At 37.3% G+C, this 18785-nt stretch overlaps 1 protein-coding gene across 8 annotated transcripts in view; it reads right to left on the bottom strand.

Moving 5' to 3' along the window:
* The window catches only part of LOC587777, a 132835-nt gene that overhangs the window by 3274 nt on the left and 110776 nt on the right, over nt 1-18785 (bottom strand). For 6 of the 8 annotated variants that reach the window (XM_030987257.1, XM_030987256.1, XM_030987254.1 and 3 more), the window contains 4 exons: nt 14858-15293; nt 13960-13968; nt 8288-10003; nt 2342-3548 (listed from right to left, as the gene is read on the bottom strand). In XM_030987257.1, coding sequence (XP_030843117.1) covers nt 2342-3548; nt 8288-10003; nt 13960-13968; nt 14858-15293 — 3368 coding nt within the window. Of the gene's footprint in view, nt 1-2341; nt 3549-4673; nt 4729-8287; nt 10004-13959; nt 13969-14857; nt 15294-18785 lie in introns of those variants that run through there. The other 2 variants (XM_030987261.1, XM_030987255.1) reach the window with 2 other exon arrangements.

Below are 18785 nucleotides of genomic sequence, written 5' to 3' on the forward strand. Positions count from 1 at the left end.
GCGTGTTAAAGCCTTAGGTCTACGACATGACAAATTTGTTATCATTTTCATATTTTCTCTGCTATTTCGTTACTTTTTCATTTATTTATTTTTTGTTTTTCATAGCAAAACCCACATGAAAGTTATCTAATAGTTAATTTACATAACCATACATTGGTTTTTTTTCTCCTGGCAATGTTGCTATTCAAAACCTTGGAGAGAATCAAGAAAGATGTCAATGAGTATTTAATTTCCACATGTAAATTGTAACCTTTTAATTATATAATTTTGTACATTTAAGTTACTTTGGCAACATCAGGTGTTGCAATCTATGATTTAACAAAAATATTTGGTGTTCTTAACTTCTTGGCCCCCTTAGAAGGTGAAAAGTTGAAGCTGTTAGTTCTATTATTCGAACTGATTTAATCGTGTTTGCCGAAACCTCATACCTAAAGCCCTCGGTGAACAAACTCACTAACGGAATGAAGTTGGTAGAAAAGGAGAGGGAATGTGGCAATAAAAATATCTATCTATCCTGTAAAACTAGTCACATGGTATGATGCTTGGGGGGGATAGGGGTGGTTGTGGTAGTTGTGGAAGCGTCCCTGGATTTCTAGGCCTAGTTTCATCAGCTCGAGTTTGACAAATAACCCGCTATTTTAACTATCCTAATTGCAAATTAGCCAGTTGATTTAAGTCCTCATCAGCCCGCAGTTGCAATTAGCTGTACATTTGGTCAAGAAAATATCTCAAGAAATGTTGGTCTTGTATCCAAAATATCCTGCTATTTAGGAAATAGCGGGCTAATTTACACCCATCCGAGCTAGCTTGTGATGAGCGTATCGGTCTGGTGATGACGCAATTTCTAGCTTCGAGATAATATCCAGAGACTGAAAATAGTGGGTTATTTGGCAAACTCAAGCTGATGAAGACAGGCCTTCTGTCAACTATGAATACTCTTTCAACAGAGGATCTATGCTCTAGTGACATGTCTAAGCACCCATAATCCCCAGCACACTGATCTCTTACATACTAGGCCCGTTTTAAAGTGAACCGTTATTATTGTTGAAAGTTGATGAAAAAAATGTAATTTTTGTATGAAATGGAACTTATTATATTCCTTCTACTTAACTAACCCTCTAACATGCAAAAAATCCTTAAAAATGCTCAAACCACAAAGATATGTATGGTTTTCTTTGAAGGCATCAATGGTCAAGCCCTCTAACAGTAAATTCTCCCAACCAATTTTTTGAATTTTCCCAACTGTTTTACCATGAATATACGACATAAAACAGGCTTTCCAAAATCTTTCAACACTTAAATGTTTGGAATGGGATAAAGTGCCAATTCATTGCTTTGTGATGATTTACATTCACCTAAAATTAAAATATACTAATATAGTTGGGAGAATTTAGGAATCGATCAGATCAGTTTTTCCCAATTTATATCGTCAATAATGGTCTATTTTCACTCAGACTTTCAGATTATAATTGGACATCTAGCATTGAAGTCACTACCTAAGCACCATTTTCTCTCATCTGATTGATGTTACCAATTTTCTTTAAAGGTTTTGTTTCTCCTTTGCTTGCAGGGCATGTATGTGCTTGATGATCATATGAGTGTAAAGCTCATGACGCTCCAAGTCTAAATATAAGCAACCTAATATTATCGTAAATATCTGTTAATAAGACGTATTACCGGTATGATTTTTACCGTTTCCTTCCAACAAAAACCTTAAAACAGTTTGGAGCCCTGCAATAAAATTGTTTTAAGCTAGGCGCTTTTTTATTCCCTTTTACTACTTAGAGGACAGTTGGAGAAAAAAAAGTAGGGGGGGGGGGGGGGAGACCGTGCTGTGTCTCCTAATGGGAAAGTGGCTATAATTGTATGGACTTTGTTTATTCTAGGGGAATATTTGTAGTTAGACACTCCAGGTCCCTGTCGTTCAGAGAGTTGTCAATAATTAAAATTGATACCAACTTCACTTGTGATTGACAGTGACTGCAACGCTGTCTGATATAAGAATGTTACCTTGAGAATGTTTGGACGATAATTGATTGTGCGAGATCAATCGCAACTCTTTATGCAGAGGTGATGGTGAGCACTAAAAAAAAAAAGTTTTGTTTTTTTCCTCAACCATTCCCCTTTGAGTAAAAAAAAAAAAAATTCAGGAAAAAAAAAGGCATCTAACAACATTCCCCGCCTTTTGAGTTAGAAAATTGGGGTAAAATCCGGAAGAAAAAAAAAATGGGGGGGGGGGGGAACATCAGGAAAAAATTGTGAAAAAAAATAATCTAGAAACCGATTTAAATTGGGTAATCATCAGGCTTCTTTATGAGACAGGACTCTATTCTCTACTCACTTGGTGAGATGTGGGCCCTGGCTAGAAGGTCTTGAAGACTTTCTGCTTCTTCAGGCATTGTCCAGTCACCGTCCTTCAAGATATCATCAGTGCTCCTGGACCGCCTCATCTTATGGCCCTCTCCGGCCGACTGGTCACTCCTAGGAAGGCTGGATGACCCTTCCGCATCCTTGAGTCTGGTTGAAGCCGACACCGTCCCGCGGCGCTGCTCCGGTGTCCTTGCAGCTCTCAGGAACGCGGGTCGCCTCACCAGATGGGCACTCTTTGTCCTGGTGAAACTATGGCTAGAATTGTTGCTTTGTTGGGTTGATGAACGTTTAGGGTGCATTAAGAGATAGATGGCTTTGTCTTTATCAGAAAGATAACGGGCGTTGGCAGCATTGTTTTGAATTGGACTGGAATTATTATTTGGGCTAGTATGTTTATGATTGATCGGAACAGCGTAGTCACTGTCCGCTGAAGAAAGCTGCGTGTATTCACGCTTCAAGTCTTGAACCGATTGCGGTTTCATCATAACATACTCGGGTTCACGTATCGAGTGTCTCTGCACTGGGGCTACACTAGTGTCCGGCGTTACCGAGCGTTGCACAAAAGGACTTTCACCATACGTGCTATCAATGAATGATTTGCGGGTAGTTGGAACAGGAGGGGGCGACATGTCTGGCATATCTTCCAAGTTATCCGCATCACTGTCAATCTCATCATGATTATTATTCACATTTTCATTACTAGATACATTAGGCTGTCTCAGCAATTGTCTCAAACTGGCTGCCGAGCCTACCATATAGTCATCACTATCCTCTCCATCCATGGAATAGCTCTTGTTCTGATTCCAAACCGGTCTGCGCACAGGTAACACATCATAGTCTGGCCGAGTGGCTCGCTTCTGGGAGTCCAACGCATGCTCACCCAAATCGACTGTCCTGCTTCGCGGCAGCCGGTCGTAGATATCATATCGTACCGGGCGAGGTGGGGGCACTGCATTCTGGGGGATATCGCCATTGTGCCCCCCTGCTTCCGGTGGGCGTGTCCAATGGGCATCTCTGCCTCCAGAAGGGGGTCTATCGGGGGCCTTACGGTGGGTGGTGGTGGTGGTAGTGGAGTCCGTGGCGACTCGAGGGGGCAAAGGGGGTGGTCTATGATCCATGCTCAGGGGGTCTTCAGATGATAGTGAAGGTTGGTCTGCTCGGCTACTGGTGCTGTTAGTCTATATTAGATTCATGTATTTTATGAATGATGAATCGAGGGGAGGGAGGGAAGGTTAAAGGGACAGAACAGACGGGATCAAAGGAGATACAAACCACATACCACCAAGAAATTTATAAAATAAACAGAAAAGGAGGTTTAGGAATAGGTATGGTTGTGTGAATTGGGATGGAGAAAGAAAAAAATAAACAAATATGGAAGGGGTGATTAAAAATCCAAACACATGCTCGGGAATCCATGCCTAATCCTTTTTCTTTCTGATTTTGATGAATGACAAAATCTTCTTTGTAAAATAAAGTAGTTAGTTTTAAAGGGTATCAACTACCTATAAACATAACAGTGATGGGGCTCACTAAGTATTTGGTGAAATTTTGCAAGACCATTCATAATATTTCAGATGAAGTTTAAAGTTCTAAATGAAATTTGGATTTCATAATTTCCATAATTCAGTAAAAAAGCTATATAAACCATGAGTTTTTAGCCCCAAAACATGCTCATGTAATTCGTTTGGAAAATATTGGAATTTGCACAAACAGAACACAATTTTACAAAAACAAAAATTTAACCAGTTTGCAAATATTACAAAACCAAAGAAAAACAATAGTAATAACAATTAGCAATAATAAACTCAATCACAGAACAGGATTCAATCACTTGTACAATAATTTTCTGAATGATTTTCCTGTGAATTTGGATGGTTTCCCCTGATTAACATTTTTGAAAATATACAGTTTAAAGTTATTGAAATAATATGATCCTGAATTAATCTAACTGAAATATCTTATTTGATGAGGCTTAAAGTTTGAGCATTTTTCCATTCTTCTTGAAAAAGCAATAATTTTGATTGATATTGTAAGATGCTTGAAAAAGGAAGGGAACTTGGAAGATGAACTGAATTTGCTTTATAACGTTTAATTTCCACATGTACGCGTATAGCAGTATGGTGAACATTGTTAAAAGTTTTATAATAAAGGGGAATTATATACATATATATATTATTATGTACACCACTTAAAGAATGAAAAAATATGTTATTTCCCCTCATGTAGCATATAAGGCAAACAATAATACATTAACAGAATCCAAATATAGCACATATTGAAATCAATTATGATATAATAATTACAATCAAATAAGTGAGGAAAGGCTATATATGGTCTTTAAAGCAAAATAATTTCAGACTACAAAATAAAAATCCAAACAGCATTCATTTTAAGAACAGAAAATATAATGGGTAGATTTAGTTGGTATCGTTAGAAAATAATAACCATTGCCCAAAAGAAAATAAGAAAATTGCATATATCCATAAAAATAAACAACAAGACAAAAACATAAAACAAAATATGATGCGATCAATAAATGAATAATGTGAAGTGCAATTTACACACATGATGCGAAGTGCAACGAAACAAAATCGAAGAAACCAATACAAATGACCAAAAGAGTGCACAAAAAAGAGCATAAAAGGCAAAAATAGAGGGAGAAATGTGAGAAGAGAGAGATAGAGAGGGAGAGAGAGAGAACATATAAAGTGATGGATATTAATGGACAAATGGGATGAGTGTAATATGGAGGGAGAGAGAAACAGAGAGACAAAAATAACATTCATTAGATATCTATTTTACACATTGATATAAATATTCAACTACATGATTTCAACTGGTGGTTACTATATACTTCATATAGAAGTCAAGTGGTCTGGATAGATGATTTCAAGATGACATCATGATGGCTAATACTGGTACATGAGCATTCCTCATTCCTCATTCATAGTCAATTTTGAATTTAAATACATTTAATTCAAGTATGAGCCATAATAAATCTTTAATTTATATATCACTCCATGCAATAAACAATAAAACATTTTAAATGTCAATAAACTTTATGATTTTTATCCAAATCATGCACAGGCATTCAATTTCAGTAGAAGATAAGGTAGGTATGTTATAACCATAGCCCATGATGCATTTGATTAAAACATTCTCTCAATTTTTTTTTTTTTTGAATTCCGGTGCTTTTTTTTCGGGGGGGGGGGGGGGAGGGGGGGGGCTACCTACAACAGTTTTCAATTCTATTACATGTCAGGAAATGTTTTATTCTTTCATCTCATCGTGAGTTCGTGACCCTTCCAGATATAACAGCCATCCTATAATTTTCTGAATTTTCTGAATAAAGGAATCTTTATTTGAGGACTTGAGAGGAATGGGGAAAAAAGACTTTTGGTAATTGGGAAACATGATGAATGATCTTTTTATTTTCAATGGTTTACAGATGCAAATCATTTATATGAACTATTAGTACACCTAAAATGGTGAAAACAGTTGGTGCGTTCTTTATTTGAATCCAATGAAACTCATGAACAACTATAAATATTAGGGAGACCATGAATGGATGTGACAATATGAACTGAATGGACAGAAAAAGTTACGGTGTTCCTAATTTTTCTCCCAAAATTAAAAAAGATACCCTGATCAAATTCTGTCACAATTGCTAGATTGCAATCAAATGGTTGCTTTCTAACACTGGAGTACAAATGTAAAGGTAAGTTCACAAACATAGAACTACACTTCAATTAGAGTATACATTCAACTCACACAATTTTGTGAATATAAAATGAGACACTCTTTGCTGCCAATGCTTTTGCATTGAAATACACAATAGAGCAGTTGCACTGAAATGGTCAAGTTGGAAAAAATGTTTTCTTCTTGACAATTTGTTGAACAATAAAAATGACCAATAATATTCAAGGACACTGTTGTCATTTTTAATGGAAAGCCTTAACAAAAGTTGCCGCATGAAAATGAGGAAACAAGAGTCAGAATCAAAATATTACCCTGAATTCGGTTAGTGTACCAAAAAATTCCCAGATATTACAGCTTACAACTCATATTTTTAACATAAGAGTTTAATCTTAGCACAGCAAGATTAAAATATTTTATCTCCTATAAACCAAAGCTACATTCAGTCACGTAATGAAACTCTTAAAAGCACAAGTAGGATTTTCAGCTACCGTAGATAGAACTGCTCAAAATCATTCATGAAGATATTAGGCCCCATTAATTTTTTACGATTGTTACCTAATCTACATGTACATACATTGGTGTACATGTCTAAATAGATAAATTCTAGTCTACATAGAGCTCTTTACAATGCAATAAGAGCAGTTTTCAATTGATTTAATATAATATTCATTATCAATTTGCCTATATGTAATATTCCTAGTGAAAGACACTCTTTAATACACTTAATAACTTTCAAGAGATGCCCTATCATTTTTCACTTCCCTAAAGTTCCCTTTCATGTAATTTTCCCTATTAAGAAAGGTTTTCAAATACGTAGAGGTGATGATATGGAAATGAAGTGGCATATAAGAGTGCTATGATTGATCTATTTCTTAAACAATGAGCATGGGTGCATATTGTATTGATGAATGGTTGGGTATATTCCAATATATTTCATATTTCTGCCATAGAAAGCATTATAAATAAACGTTTGTACTATTTTTTTCTGGGAACAAACCAAATAAAAACAAGTTACAGTTCAAAATATAACTGATCTTACAACTGCTCTATTTCCATCCCTTCTACAAAATCTTAGAACATTTTTGAGAGGGCGCCCTCTGTTGCCAAATCATTGTCACTTTATCAACTCCTTATCATAATTCTTTCTACATTTAGATTATTAATCCATCACTAAACAATGTTTAACTTTATGTATTCATATATCATATTCTCCTGGATAAATAAAATAAAATCAAGACTTAAGGAGAGGTAGAGAGTCCAAAATATCTTCTAGGTTCATTCAGTTTGATTCATGCAAGAAAAGGAATACCAAGAACTGTAGTGTACAGCAAGATGCTTTCTAATATACTACGTCTCAAAACAAAGAGGCATTCTTTGAAATCTTAAGGAGCATTCCTGGGTTTAAATTGTCAAGTATCCAAACATTTGTGATCCTCTTTCTTCTAATCTCTAAGAAGTACATGCTTAACATACGGTACTTCAGACAGCGAATCATGCTTAAAAACTAACATACAAGAGATTCCTTTCGAAAATCAAGCCATTTTATTATTTCTTCTAATTCAAATCTCTATCTAATCATTTTGATCCCTCCTAAAGATTATTCTCTCAAGCCAATTAAAATGAATCAATTATGATTATGCCCTGTACAGTTTATTATTAGCACCGCAAAGATTATTGCAGAGAAAGAAGCCTTCTAGTGATATGTTAAATTCACCAACCAGAGAATCACAATTTTAGGTCATTAGGGTGTATGTCTTCTAAACTATTTAGAGTTCTTCTCCCCCTCTGCCACTGCAAATTTCAAATAACATTTGAAAGTGAACTGATTATTCATTTCTATAACAACATGCTCCAGTCAGCCAGCCCGTAGTTGTGGAGTGCCAACTATAGTTATCTTTTTATTTGTTTTTATTCTGCATCATGAGATTCATCCAAAAAGATATATTTTTAACATATTATTTTTCATAAATTTTTTGTCATTATCTATAAATGATGCTAGGTTCAAGCTCAATTTACAGTTTAGTTTAACAAAGATGGTTAGAATATGGGCCTTTGTGTCTACAAATGGTAGTCCATTTTTACTTGAATCTAATTTGTTCTGACAGCACCGAACATCAAAATTTTGCTATGAGCTGCTGAGACATCTTAAAGTCTTCAAATGTTGTTTGGTAACCTACAGAGGCAAAGAGGGTGCAAGATCATTTCAACAATGTCTCACCTGATCCTCTGGGAGATCGTAGAGTGATCGCGGTGGAGATTTGTAACCGCTGCTGCTCTGGGTTTCTGAGTAAGAGCTTCTCTCGGTGCTAGAGGTTGAGAGACGATTGGAGCCGACCGTCTCGTCTGAAGAGCTATCCCCCTCTGAGGCCGCATGGCTTGATGTGCTCCAGACACGGTCGGTACGCGTCTTAGCAACATCAGTGTCAGAGTCACTGGCATCGCTGGAGTTCCTTCTCTTGATGCGGTCCTCACCGACGGAGCGACGCACTCGGCGGGGCATGTGCTGCTCAAGGTTTTGGAGGGTAGTAGAACTGAATTTTGGGCTCGCGTTGTTGTTGTCAGGCTCCGACGCATAAAAGTTTTCATTCGTACCATTTGTTTGTTCGCGTCGCCTCAGCCTCACACCCGAGAATGAGCTTACTTTGGTGTCTGTTGGTTCGCGTGGAGGGGGTCTGGGTGGTGTATCTTCCGTTTGGTTGGTGTTAAAGCGTTGCCTAAGGGATGCTACGGCACCACTCTTCCCAGCGATATCTCCTGATGTAACCTGAATGTTGGGATTGTCTTCAGACATACCATCATCACTAGAGGTACCGCTGTAACTGCGCTGAGAGCTTGACCCCGAGAGTCTAGCCTCGCCATTGCGGAACCTCCCCTCTCCCGAGACATCAGGGGCTTTAACGCGGCTCGGTGGTTTGGGTGCTGGCTTAGGAGGAACCACGGGTGGCTTCCTCTCCGGAGCATCGGGACGCTTCCTACGCAGGTTACCCGATATATTCCCACCCACCAGACTATCGTATGCTTGCTGACCTAACGGGGACACGGGCGGTTCACGAAGGCTGCGACTCCTATTCAGGTCAACTTCAACTCGAGAGTCAGAATGGTCTGTGCCAGGTCTGGTGGTACGCAGACTGACGCTTCGCGAGACATCGTTAAAGCGAGGCACTCTCATAACGTTAGCACTGTCCAATACGTTGTCTCTCAGGGTATAAGGCTGTGGGGAGGAAGCTAAGGCCAATTCTTCATACTCCTCACTTGAATTATCAACCTTCTGATTCATTGTTTTAGTGTCAATATACTCGTTATCAGAAGACTTGTCCTTAGGGGACGATGACAATCGTTTGAACTCATTATCCCATCGCTTTTCACGCGACATCTGCCTCGCAATGTTCATATCCATACCCGGTCTGCTTCTCGGCGCTTGGCTCTGTTCCTGGGGCCGAATCTCTGGTTTAGCCACACCCTCATTCACTTCCCCTTCCTCAGTTTGACGCGGTACCTTGCGGAATGTCTTTGTCGGTTTTGTCATGCTATCCTTGATGATGATATTCCCCGAAAGAATACTACCCTCTGCGCTTTTACCCGTGTTAGAAACCCCGGCAGCACTAACCCCGCCTACTGCGCCAAGCTCCGCCTCCTCCTGCGCCTCATTCACCGCTCCCGCCTCCTCCTCCGCTACCTCTACGTCATTCGCCACGACCACCGCTTCCATCGCCACTGGGTTCACCGTTCCTACACTGAGAGTGGGAGGTGACAAACTACTATTGCCGTTACAAAACGCATTTTCCTCACCTTCCAACAGGGAGTCCTCTTCCTCCATGAAGTCGTCCGGTTCTTCTTCAGGGGTGGGTTCTAGGTCGTCACTGAAACTGAGGTTGAGTTTAGCAGAGTCCCAGACGGACATCATGTCATCAAGCAGAGAGCCCATGTCAAACGACTGCAGGAATTCAGGAAACAAAATAAACAAGAAATGGTTAAAGATTATGTTAATATGGGTACATGAATAGTTATAATCTCTCTTTTCCTATGGCCCAATTTCACAAAGGAGGTTTGTCGACAAACCTAGGTTTATGTGCGTCATATGACGCGTTTCAACACGTTTTTAGGGGCCATGGGCATTCAATCTTTGTAAGATAACTCAACTCACATCTAGCTCTCAACCAATAACCACCTCCTATTTTTATGAAGAAGCTTACTTTTACAATACCTGTAGGATTGTTTTACAAATGGATAGATGAAATAATAACATTAAAGGCCGTGCTTCTGGAGTGGTTTAAAAAGCACCCATACACCACCCTGAGTATAGTGACAGAACAAAGCAAAAGCAGCGCAAAGCATTTAACCTGGCCATGAGCTCTATACAATAGCTTTAGCAATGCAATTTGGCTTGAGGAAAATGTAAACTGTAAGTGATATAAACGGTAGCAATCAGGGGCAGATGTAAATGCAAGGATCTTGAGTATTAAAAAATTTCATCTGTCTCATCCTTTTTCAGCAATTACTATCCACTACTTGTAACATAGGAGATAATTAATCTTGAAACTAAATTTTATAATTCTGATGCATTCTAGATAAATGTACCGGTAGCCAGAACAAAATGAGATCAAAATCATTCTACAAAAAAAGGACCCTAAGTCAATTCTTATGAAAGGTGGTGTGTTGGATACAAGTAATTTGCATCATCATATACTTGTCATGACTTTTGAAAGCCAAATATTGGCTATTGGATTTTATCCCCTTGCTCCTTTTCTTCAGTTCCTGTTAAAACTTGCCGCAAACAAGTGACTATCTTCGATGCCCAGGTTAGTTCTAAAATCTACAATTTCTTGTCACATGCCACATTGACCATGATCCAAGATTAATCGGTTACAGAACCTAAAAGGATTGATTATCTGTAAACATGCGAGATGAAACAGATTAGAGTGTGAAATGCCTAAACTGATAACCAATTTTAACCCTTTTATTGCTCAAACAATGGCTCAAAGGTACTTTTAAAGTGAAACTGAAAATGGGTAAAGTATCCACAAATATATCTTTAAATATTTGAAATATCTATCTCCAGGTTTTTAAAAAAAGTGAATAAAATAAAAAATAAAAATAATAAGTGGAAAAGTCTTTGAAATAAGGCTTGAAAAATAACCAGGATTTTCATACAAAACGAGTACTAATAAAACCTTTAAGAATGATTTGCCTCTTTAGTTTTTCCCCTTTCCTCACACCATTTTACTATATGTACAAAGACAAAACTAACAGCAATAATCTGCAAAAATATTGTAAAGAGAGGTACTTGTAATAGTCGATGTTTGTTTCCCTTGGATATCTTGCCACTCATAATACTAAAGATTTATTCTGCAATACATCTTTAATAGAACACCCCCACTTTTGAAACTGGTCAGTCTTTCAGTTTAATTAGCCCTGAAAGGTAGGGGGCAATCCAAAGCAAAGATTTGATGGAAGAAGACTTTTAATCAAAATCTAAGGCATTTTATCATTTTGGTCATCTGGAAATGCCATTACCCTTTGAGTACAAGATATCAGCATGCCATTTGGCTCATATTTTGTGTTTTTCTCATTTTCCTTGTCAACAAAAATTTCTGCCAATATTTAAAATGAAAAACACAAGCAGATGTGAGATTTGGCCCATGTTTTGTTTTTTCCTTATTTCCCTAATCATCAACCAGTTCTGCCAACATTAGAAATGAAACATAACGTAACGAGAAAATGTGCCCTTTGGCTTGTAGTTTGTGTTTCCCATCAGTTTGTAACATTTTTCCAACATTTGCAAAAAATAAGAATCTATAACCCAATGTACCTAGGGGACCTACTGTCAGCTAGGTACAAGTCCTAGCCATGGACAAGATACAGAGTAATTGAGAATTATTGCTTCATCCCAAAGGACACCATATCTTACCACAAAACTTAAGTTTCATAACGGATTTCCCTGCTTCAATACAAATTTAGAACAAGGTACCACACTCACTTTAAATAATCCACTAATATTTTTGTTCTCATCAAAGAGAAGGCTATCTTGAATCATCGCGTCATCACGTCAGGTCACGTTACCCAAACCTTTTGTGAAAACATGCCCCTTTATCTCCTAAATGTCGGGGGTAATGTTTGTGAAATAAACCCCTCTCATTTACAAATGGTCTGGTCTAATTTACACAACACTTTGTGAGAAACCCACATCAACTCTACGAAAGGGACATGACCCTAACCTGCATCATCACATGATCTTCCGCTTTCATTTCATGAAAGGTTGTGTAATGTGACCCCTGGACCGGACGCAATGACCCGATGATTCGAAGGAAGCCTATGAGAAAGGGTTATATTCATATATATATATGTGTCATTGAAGGTTAGTCAATGGATTAACCTCTTGAAGTGAAGTTAGTTAATGTTACAGAATGCACTTCATTCTCTTTAGTAACTATGCTATGATCCATACTTACCACACCTACACGGTACAACAGCACATCTCCCAACAATATGCAAATGACTGTGTAGGACAATTATGACCTTACAATGACCATACATTCATGCAGTATCGACATACATGTATGCATCTACACAGGGTTTATCTCATTCTACTGATGTGGGAGGGGCTGGGTTGGATTCATTTAGGGAGGAGTTGGGGTTAAGGGGTGGAGTTGGGTTGGGTCAATGGACTTTGGTAATTAAGGTTTATAATGAGTTTATGTTACAGGGATTACAATGTTTCCACTATTTAACATATTACTATTAGACACAAACATAAGTTGGGGGACATATAAAGCTCACAATTCTATATTTGAACACTAGAATTAACCAGATATAGCTTAAAATGTAGCACATTTAATGATGACTGTCGTTAATGTTTTCTTTTGCAAGGGAAAGGGGAGCAAAATAACTACAAATAGATTTATAGGTTTCATATATTATTTACCTAAAGGGAGCACAGATAAACAGTGTTATATTTAAGGGAATATAGATTTTATTTATCAGGTATTTTTACATTAGTATCTAATGACCAATAAACATTTTGCAAGGTTATATTTTACCAATAGGTATACTGCCAATGAATAAAATAATAGAGCTGATGGAAGTAATATTTTCAGAAATACTTATCCATAGCTAAAATTGATTTTCTTCAACAAAATAAAAGATATGGGCATTTAAAGTTAAGATCATGTAACCATAAGTTCACTCTTAGTAAAAAAAAAAAATTGTAATGTCATTAATAAAAAAACAAGCAATTTGGGGGGTTATGTTATTACTGGAAGTAGTGGGTAACAAGGTGTAATTGCAGCGAGCAAGCAGGATTTAAGTCTCGTTCCCATTTGACACGTCAAACCGCCTAAAAAATCTGCCGCAACAAAATAAAACGATGTAGACCTTAGTGCATCTCACATTGCCGTATCCGGTCAGAAACAGGCAGGTGTTTACCCGTTGGGGTCTTTATATGCTAAGATAATCTATTCTCAACACCACTTGCCATTAGGCATAAAGGCTCAATGGTAGAGCAGTGGTCTCGTAACCGGAAGGTCCTAGGTTAAAAAAAATTCAAACGCTACTGCCCTTTGGTAACCATTATGCATGATGGCACAGTGGTACAGCAGTGGTCTTGTAACCGGGAGGTCCTAGGTTCAAAACCAAGTCAAACGCAAGTGCCCTTTGGTAAGGCATTAATCCTCATTATCAAGTCCTTTGAAGAGGATTCAAAGTGGTGGTCCCCTGGTCGCTTCCTTACAAGCATACAATGCTTCTTTACAGTCAGGAAACACTTCTACCAATAATTTAAACATAAATAGTTTTGATTTTGGTGCGGCGGTTTGATGCATCAAATGAGAACGAGCCTCTATGGTTAGTGGGTACATATAGAGATAGATGGCGCAACACGTTCAGGATACATACCGGTGTAAGCTGCAAAGGTTCGATGGAATAATAATAACAAAAAGACAAATGGATTAAACAAAAGTAGGAAGGAAACAGAGATAAACTACTTTCTACTCTGACTATGCATACATCTACAATACGTCATTAGTAATATCTAGGTTTGATTAAGTTTTTAACAGTGAAAGATATCAAATGTACCAATATCATACAATATACTTTTCTGTTAAATGAGATTAACAAAGAATATCTAGTGCTAGTTTCATCTTGTCCTATGCTTGCTATCTTTTCAAAAAATATTTCTTTTATTAAACATTCTGAAAGCGAAGAAGAATATGGCAAGCATCTAAATCAAGATTGTAATTTCACATCTTATCTGGCATGAAAGCACGATCCCACCACATTTAGTGCAACTATTAATTTCTTGAATCTATGCAAAGCGACATACAATTCAACCATCCCCTTTTCTTTGGAATTATTGACAAAATGTCAAAGGACGTGAAATTTTATACAGGTCTGAGATTTGCATACCACATGTATATGAGCACAGGTAATTGTTCTTGGTTGGAAAAAAAATATGTGTTAAATATGAGTTACTCATATCAAATTAATGAAACAAATGTTCTCAAAACAAAATGAAATTATTACATATAGTGTGTATTTGTTATAAGAAATATATATATAATGAACTTGTAATAATAATAACATATTATACAGATACACGTAAGTATAAACACTTTGGCAAGACAAGGTAATTTGTTTGGATTAACCCAATTACATCATTCCATACTTTCTTCATCAGTGTTAGATGAAAACATTTTGATAATAAAACCTATATATTAGAGGCTTCAAATTTTGGTTAAGAAATACACAGTCCTTAATATCTGGAGATTAACACCCAAACTTGTATTATACTCACAGACAAATCTCCATCTTTCTTTTCTTCTCTGCGATCTTGTTTGAAGGTTGAGCTGGTACCGTTGGTGAAGGTGACCTCTGGTTCCGCGAGCACCGCGATGGGCGCCTTCTGCACTTTCTGCAGTGGCTGTGGCTTCTGCGGTGGCTGTCGCGGGATGGGCGGTGGAGCACTAGACACCTGTTGCGTTACGGACGGTACCACATCCGGTACGCTAACCGTAGAACCCGAATCAAAACCGTTTGGTGGTGGAAGGATAGTGTCTTTTGAGAGTTCAATCACGGGAGCGGAAATGTTCTTCTTGTTGTTCTTTTTGGACTTGTTTGGCGATTTTGAAGGTGTGGAAGATTTAGAATCAGATCGTCCTGATGTTGATGATGACCTTGATGGGCTGGAACCCTCTTCCTCGTCCTCCTCATCTGTCTTTGGTATATTGCGACTGGGCAAACAAAAGAGAAGACAAAATTCATTGATATACATGTATATGAAATTAGCCATAAAGAATGTCCATTAAAACGATGATATTTATATAAAAAACATTACAGTATTTTCAAACTAACTGTATGTCCTTCATTAACTTTAGAACTTCCATCAGCAAAAAAATACTATCCAATCCAATAGGCACCTTTTTCTTGCAGTTACAAAAACAATGCACATATTGCTTTGCATGTTTGAGCCACTTAACAATAATTCATTACTTCAAAACACCAGTTAATCAAGAAATACTTCATATTTGTACATGTACATGTATGAATAAGCACATATTACCATGTAAATGTAGCAATAACTTAGATTCTCCTAAAGCCAACTTTTACCTGAAAACCTTAGATCCTTGATTGAAATTAACATAGAAATGCAAGTCGAGCAAGAAAACCAACTCTGCATAAACCTCACTTACTGGATATCCTTGTAAGACCAAAGTTTGAATCCAACACTTCAAACGGACTGGAGATATTATCAGTGTATACACAGAATAACAAAACAATTATGTAATCAATCTGATTTCGGCTTAACCGAGGAGCAACCTATACAAGGTCCGATACAGATTTGTAATGCTATGAGTAATCCCAGACTGACATAACTTCAAAATACTAGCATTGAATGGAGATTGAGCAACCTTATTATACAGGACTGCCATTCAGGTTCAACTACCGTGCAGAGGCGGATTAGTAAACAGCATTGTTTGACAGACAGACCCTAACCCACTGGAAGGCGTATCCAGATCAAAAGGTATCAAGATTAAAGGGGCAGAGTGAAGAATTCTCATCAGGGATTATGTTCTAAAAACTGGATGGCATGCAGCAGAGGGGAGGGGTACATATAGATTTTAAAATAAAGAAAGCTTAAGGAAAGATGAACAGGGATATATACAGAAAGGGAAAGAGGCTGACAATATTTTTGAAGAGTTAAATGGAAGAGAAATTAGAGAATATGAAAATTATATTACAAAATGAAAAGCAGAGAGAGAGAGAGAGAGAGAGAGAGAAAGAAGGGGGAAGGAGGGAGGGAGTGGTGTGTGATAGTATTCTTACACTGAGGGTACAGTATCTTAAATTATTATGGGGGGGGGGGGGGGCTACCCTGTCATCAGTCTAGAAAGTAGAAACGACAAGCTATTGACTTTAAATACGCAGAATCATACTGTTTGTTCTTCATACTCATAATGTAAACATGGACAGAGTAAACACTCTTTGATAAGAATCTTGTTATTGTTGTATTTTGAGCACTCTGGTACCATTCGGAGGTACAGAGTAGTACACACTCGCTGCGAAAGCTCCATTTGCTGAACTTTTGTCATCACACCCTAGCTAGCCAGGTAGCCCTTCGTACCAAGGCCCAGACACAGAACAATCAACATTCTTTTTGTTGCTAACACTGAACAACACACCCACATATTGACAAAAGAATGAATAGAACCTCCACACACCAAGAGATCACAATACTGCTGACAGTCCAAAATGTTCTTTCTTCAAGAAGATATGAAATGAAACCAAATCCGAGATTTAAGAATAATCTCCTGAAAGGGATGATTCAACATGAATTCATGTTTCTTTGCATTTAACTTGAACAAATCTTACATTGAGTCATTGTGGCTTCTTTCTCTTTCTGTTTGTTGAATCCAAAGTACCTAACTATAGAAATGGAATACAACATATCGTACTCTGAGGCACTGCTTGAAAAGAGGTATTCTTTCATTATTCTACAGCAGCATTTTCCCATTTTTGTGGGTCTTTCTTTTGAAAATTAGAATATCTGTAATTAGACTGTCAGCATATTTGTGGAAATTTGTGAAAATATTTTAAAATCTGAGAACCTTTAATTCTTCTACAGAAAATGTCTAAATAACATGTCTGCTATAGGTACTTCCTTTCAAACCGGTCTAGTAAAAAAGGTAACACAACAATGAAAGTAAAAATATTATACCGGTACTCAGAAAAATCTCAAATATTGAATAAAGGTAACATTAATGTCACAACATTTTAAGACTAACCCCAATTCCTACACGCATCCTACATTATCTTTAAAATAAATTATGAAATGAATAATTCAGATTCCCTTAAGATGTACGTGACCGTGACTGTTTAGGTGCTTCCATCTGGCCTTGTAACCATACTAGTTATCCATCCAATTCCAATATAATTTTGAGTACGCCATATGTATTGGTCTTGATGCTGAGTCATCACAGTAGAAATGAAAATGCATATCTTCACATGTAGTCTGAATTTGAAACTCTGATTTCAGACAAAGTCTTGATTTCCATGATGCTATAATAGATAGTATCACAGGACTCCACGATGATCATTTGGGAGGGGGTCCAGACTGCACTTTTTAGAGTCTATCATGTAAATGACCCCTATGTTTGTTTTTTGTTTTATTGGGGGGGGGGGGGGGGGACTTGGGCTCCCATGTGTCCCTGCCCTCTGTTTAGTGTATCATCATATTTTCTCAGACTGCAAATATAAAGTTTCTGCTTGCAGAGTAAGTACTGAAAGTAGACAGACTGAATTCCTAAGAATGTATTCATTTATTTATTCATATATTAATTTCGATAAATTTCTTGATTAGTTGTTTCATATTCCAAAAGGAACTATATCGTCGCTGTTTTCACGAAGTGACGGTAGTGAAAAAAAATTGCATTCACTTTGCGTTACGATTTTCCTCACTACCGTCACTTCGTGAAAACAAGGACGATATATACCAGTACTTGTACCCCATATAGCCTGAAATTACAGACTAGCAGCCAAATATGTCAAAACCAGTTGGTCTGGCATCAATGACTCCAAAACAATAATAGAGGGTAGAACACAAAAGAAAAAAGAAAAAATTGTATGATTTCTCTTATTGGTCAAGGACTGTTCAACTTGAACTGACCAAGGTGATATGAATTGCCCTACATTAAAATATTTCTCAGGTCAAACTTTATAGCAATATTGTATGTATTGAAAATGTATAATATACCACCAATATATGTAGAACCATTCCCAAAGCTATCAAGCCTACATGTACTAGTTGAAAGACACAAGGAGTCAAGAAAATATTATATCAATACAACTTACATGTATTTACTCTCTGTACAATAAAGTTATATTATGTGAGGAATTTAAATTGCTAGGTCATATACTCAATTGCAAAATCATGCATTAATGTAATGTTTGCTAATGATAGTATGCATGCATCATTTTTTTTCTCTCGTGTTGCAATTTCAGGCGGCTTTCCTTGTCTATTTCTGATCTATTATTAGCATTTCTAGGATGCATGGTTGGGATTTGTGAAGGATAATTATGTTCTAGACCGGTGAGCACATAATTAGGAAGATAGGAAATGATGTGTGTCATGACAAGGTACAAACCGAATAGGATTGCGCTCAGCTAGCCAGCAACCAATTGCAGCTGCACTACAGCTACAAAAAATGCCACTCATTTTCATGCTC

The sequence above is a fragment of the Strongylocentrotus purpuratus genome, unplaced genomic scaffold, assembly GCF_000002235.5.
Source record: "Strongylocentrotus purpuratus isolate Spur 01 unplaced genomic scaffold, Spur_5.0 spur5_scaffold_16, whole genome shotgun sequence".
NCBI lineage: Eukaryota > Metazoa > Echinodermata > Echinoidea > Camarodonta > Strongylocentrotidae > Strongylocentrotus > Strongylocentrotus purpuratus.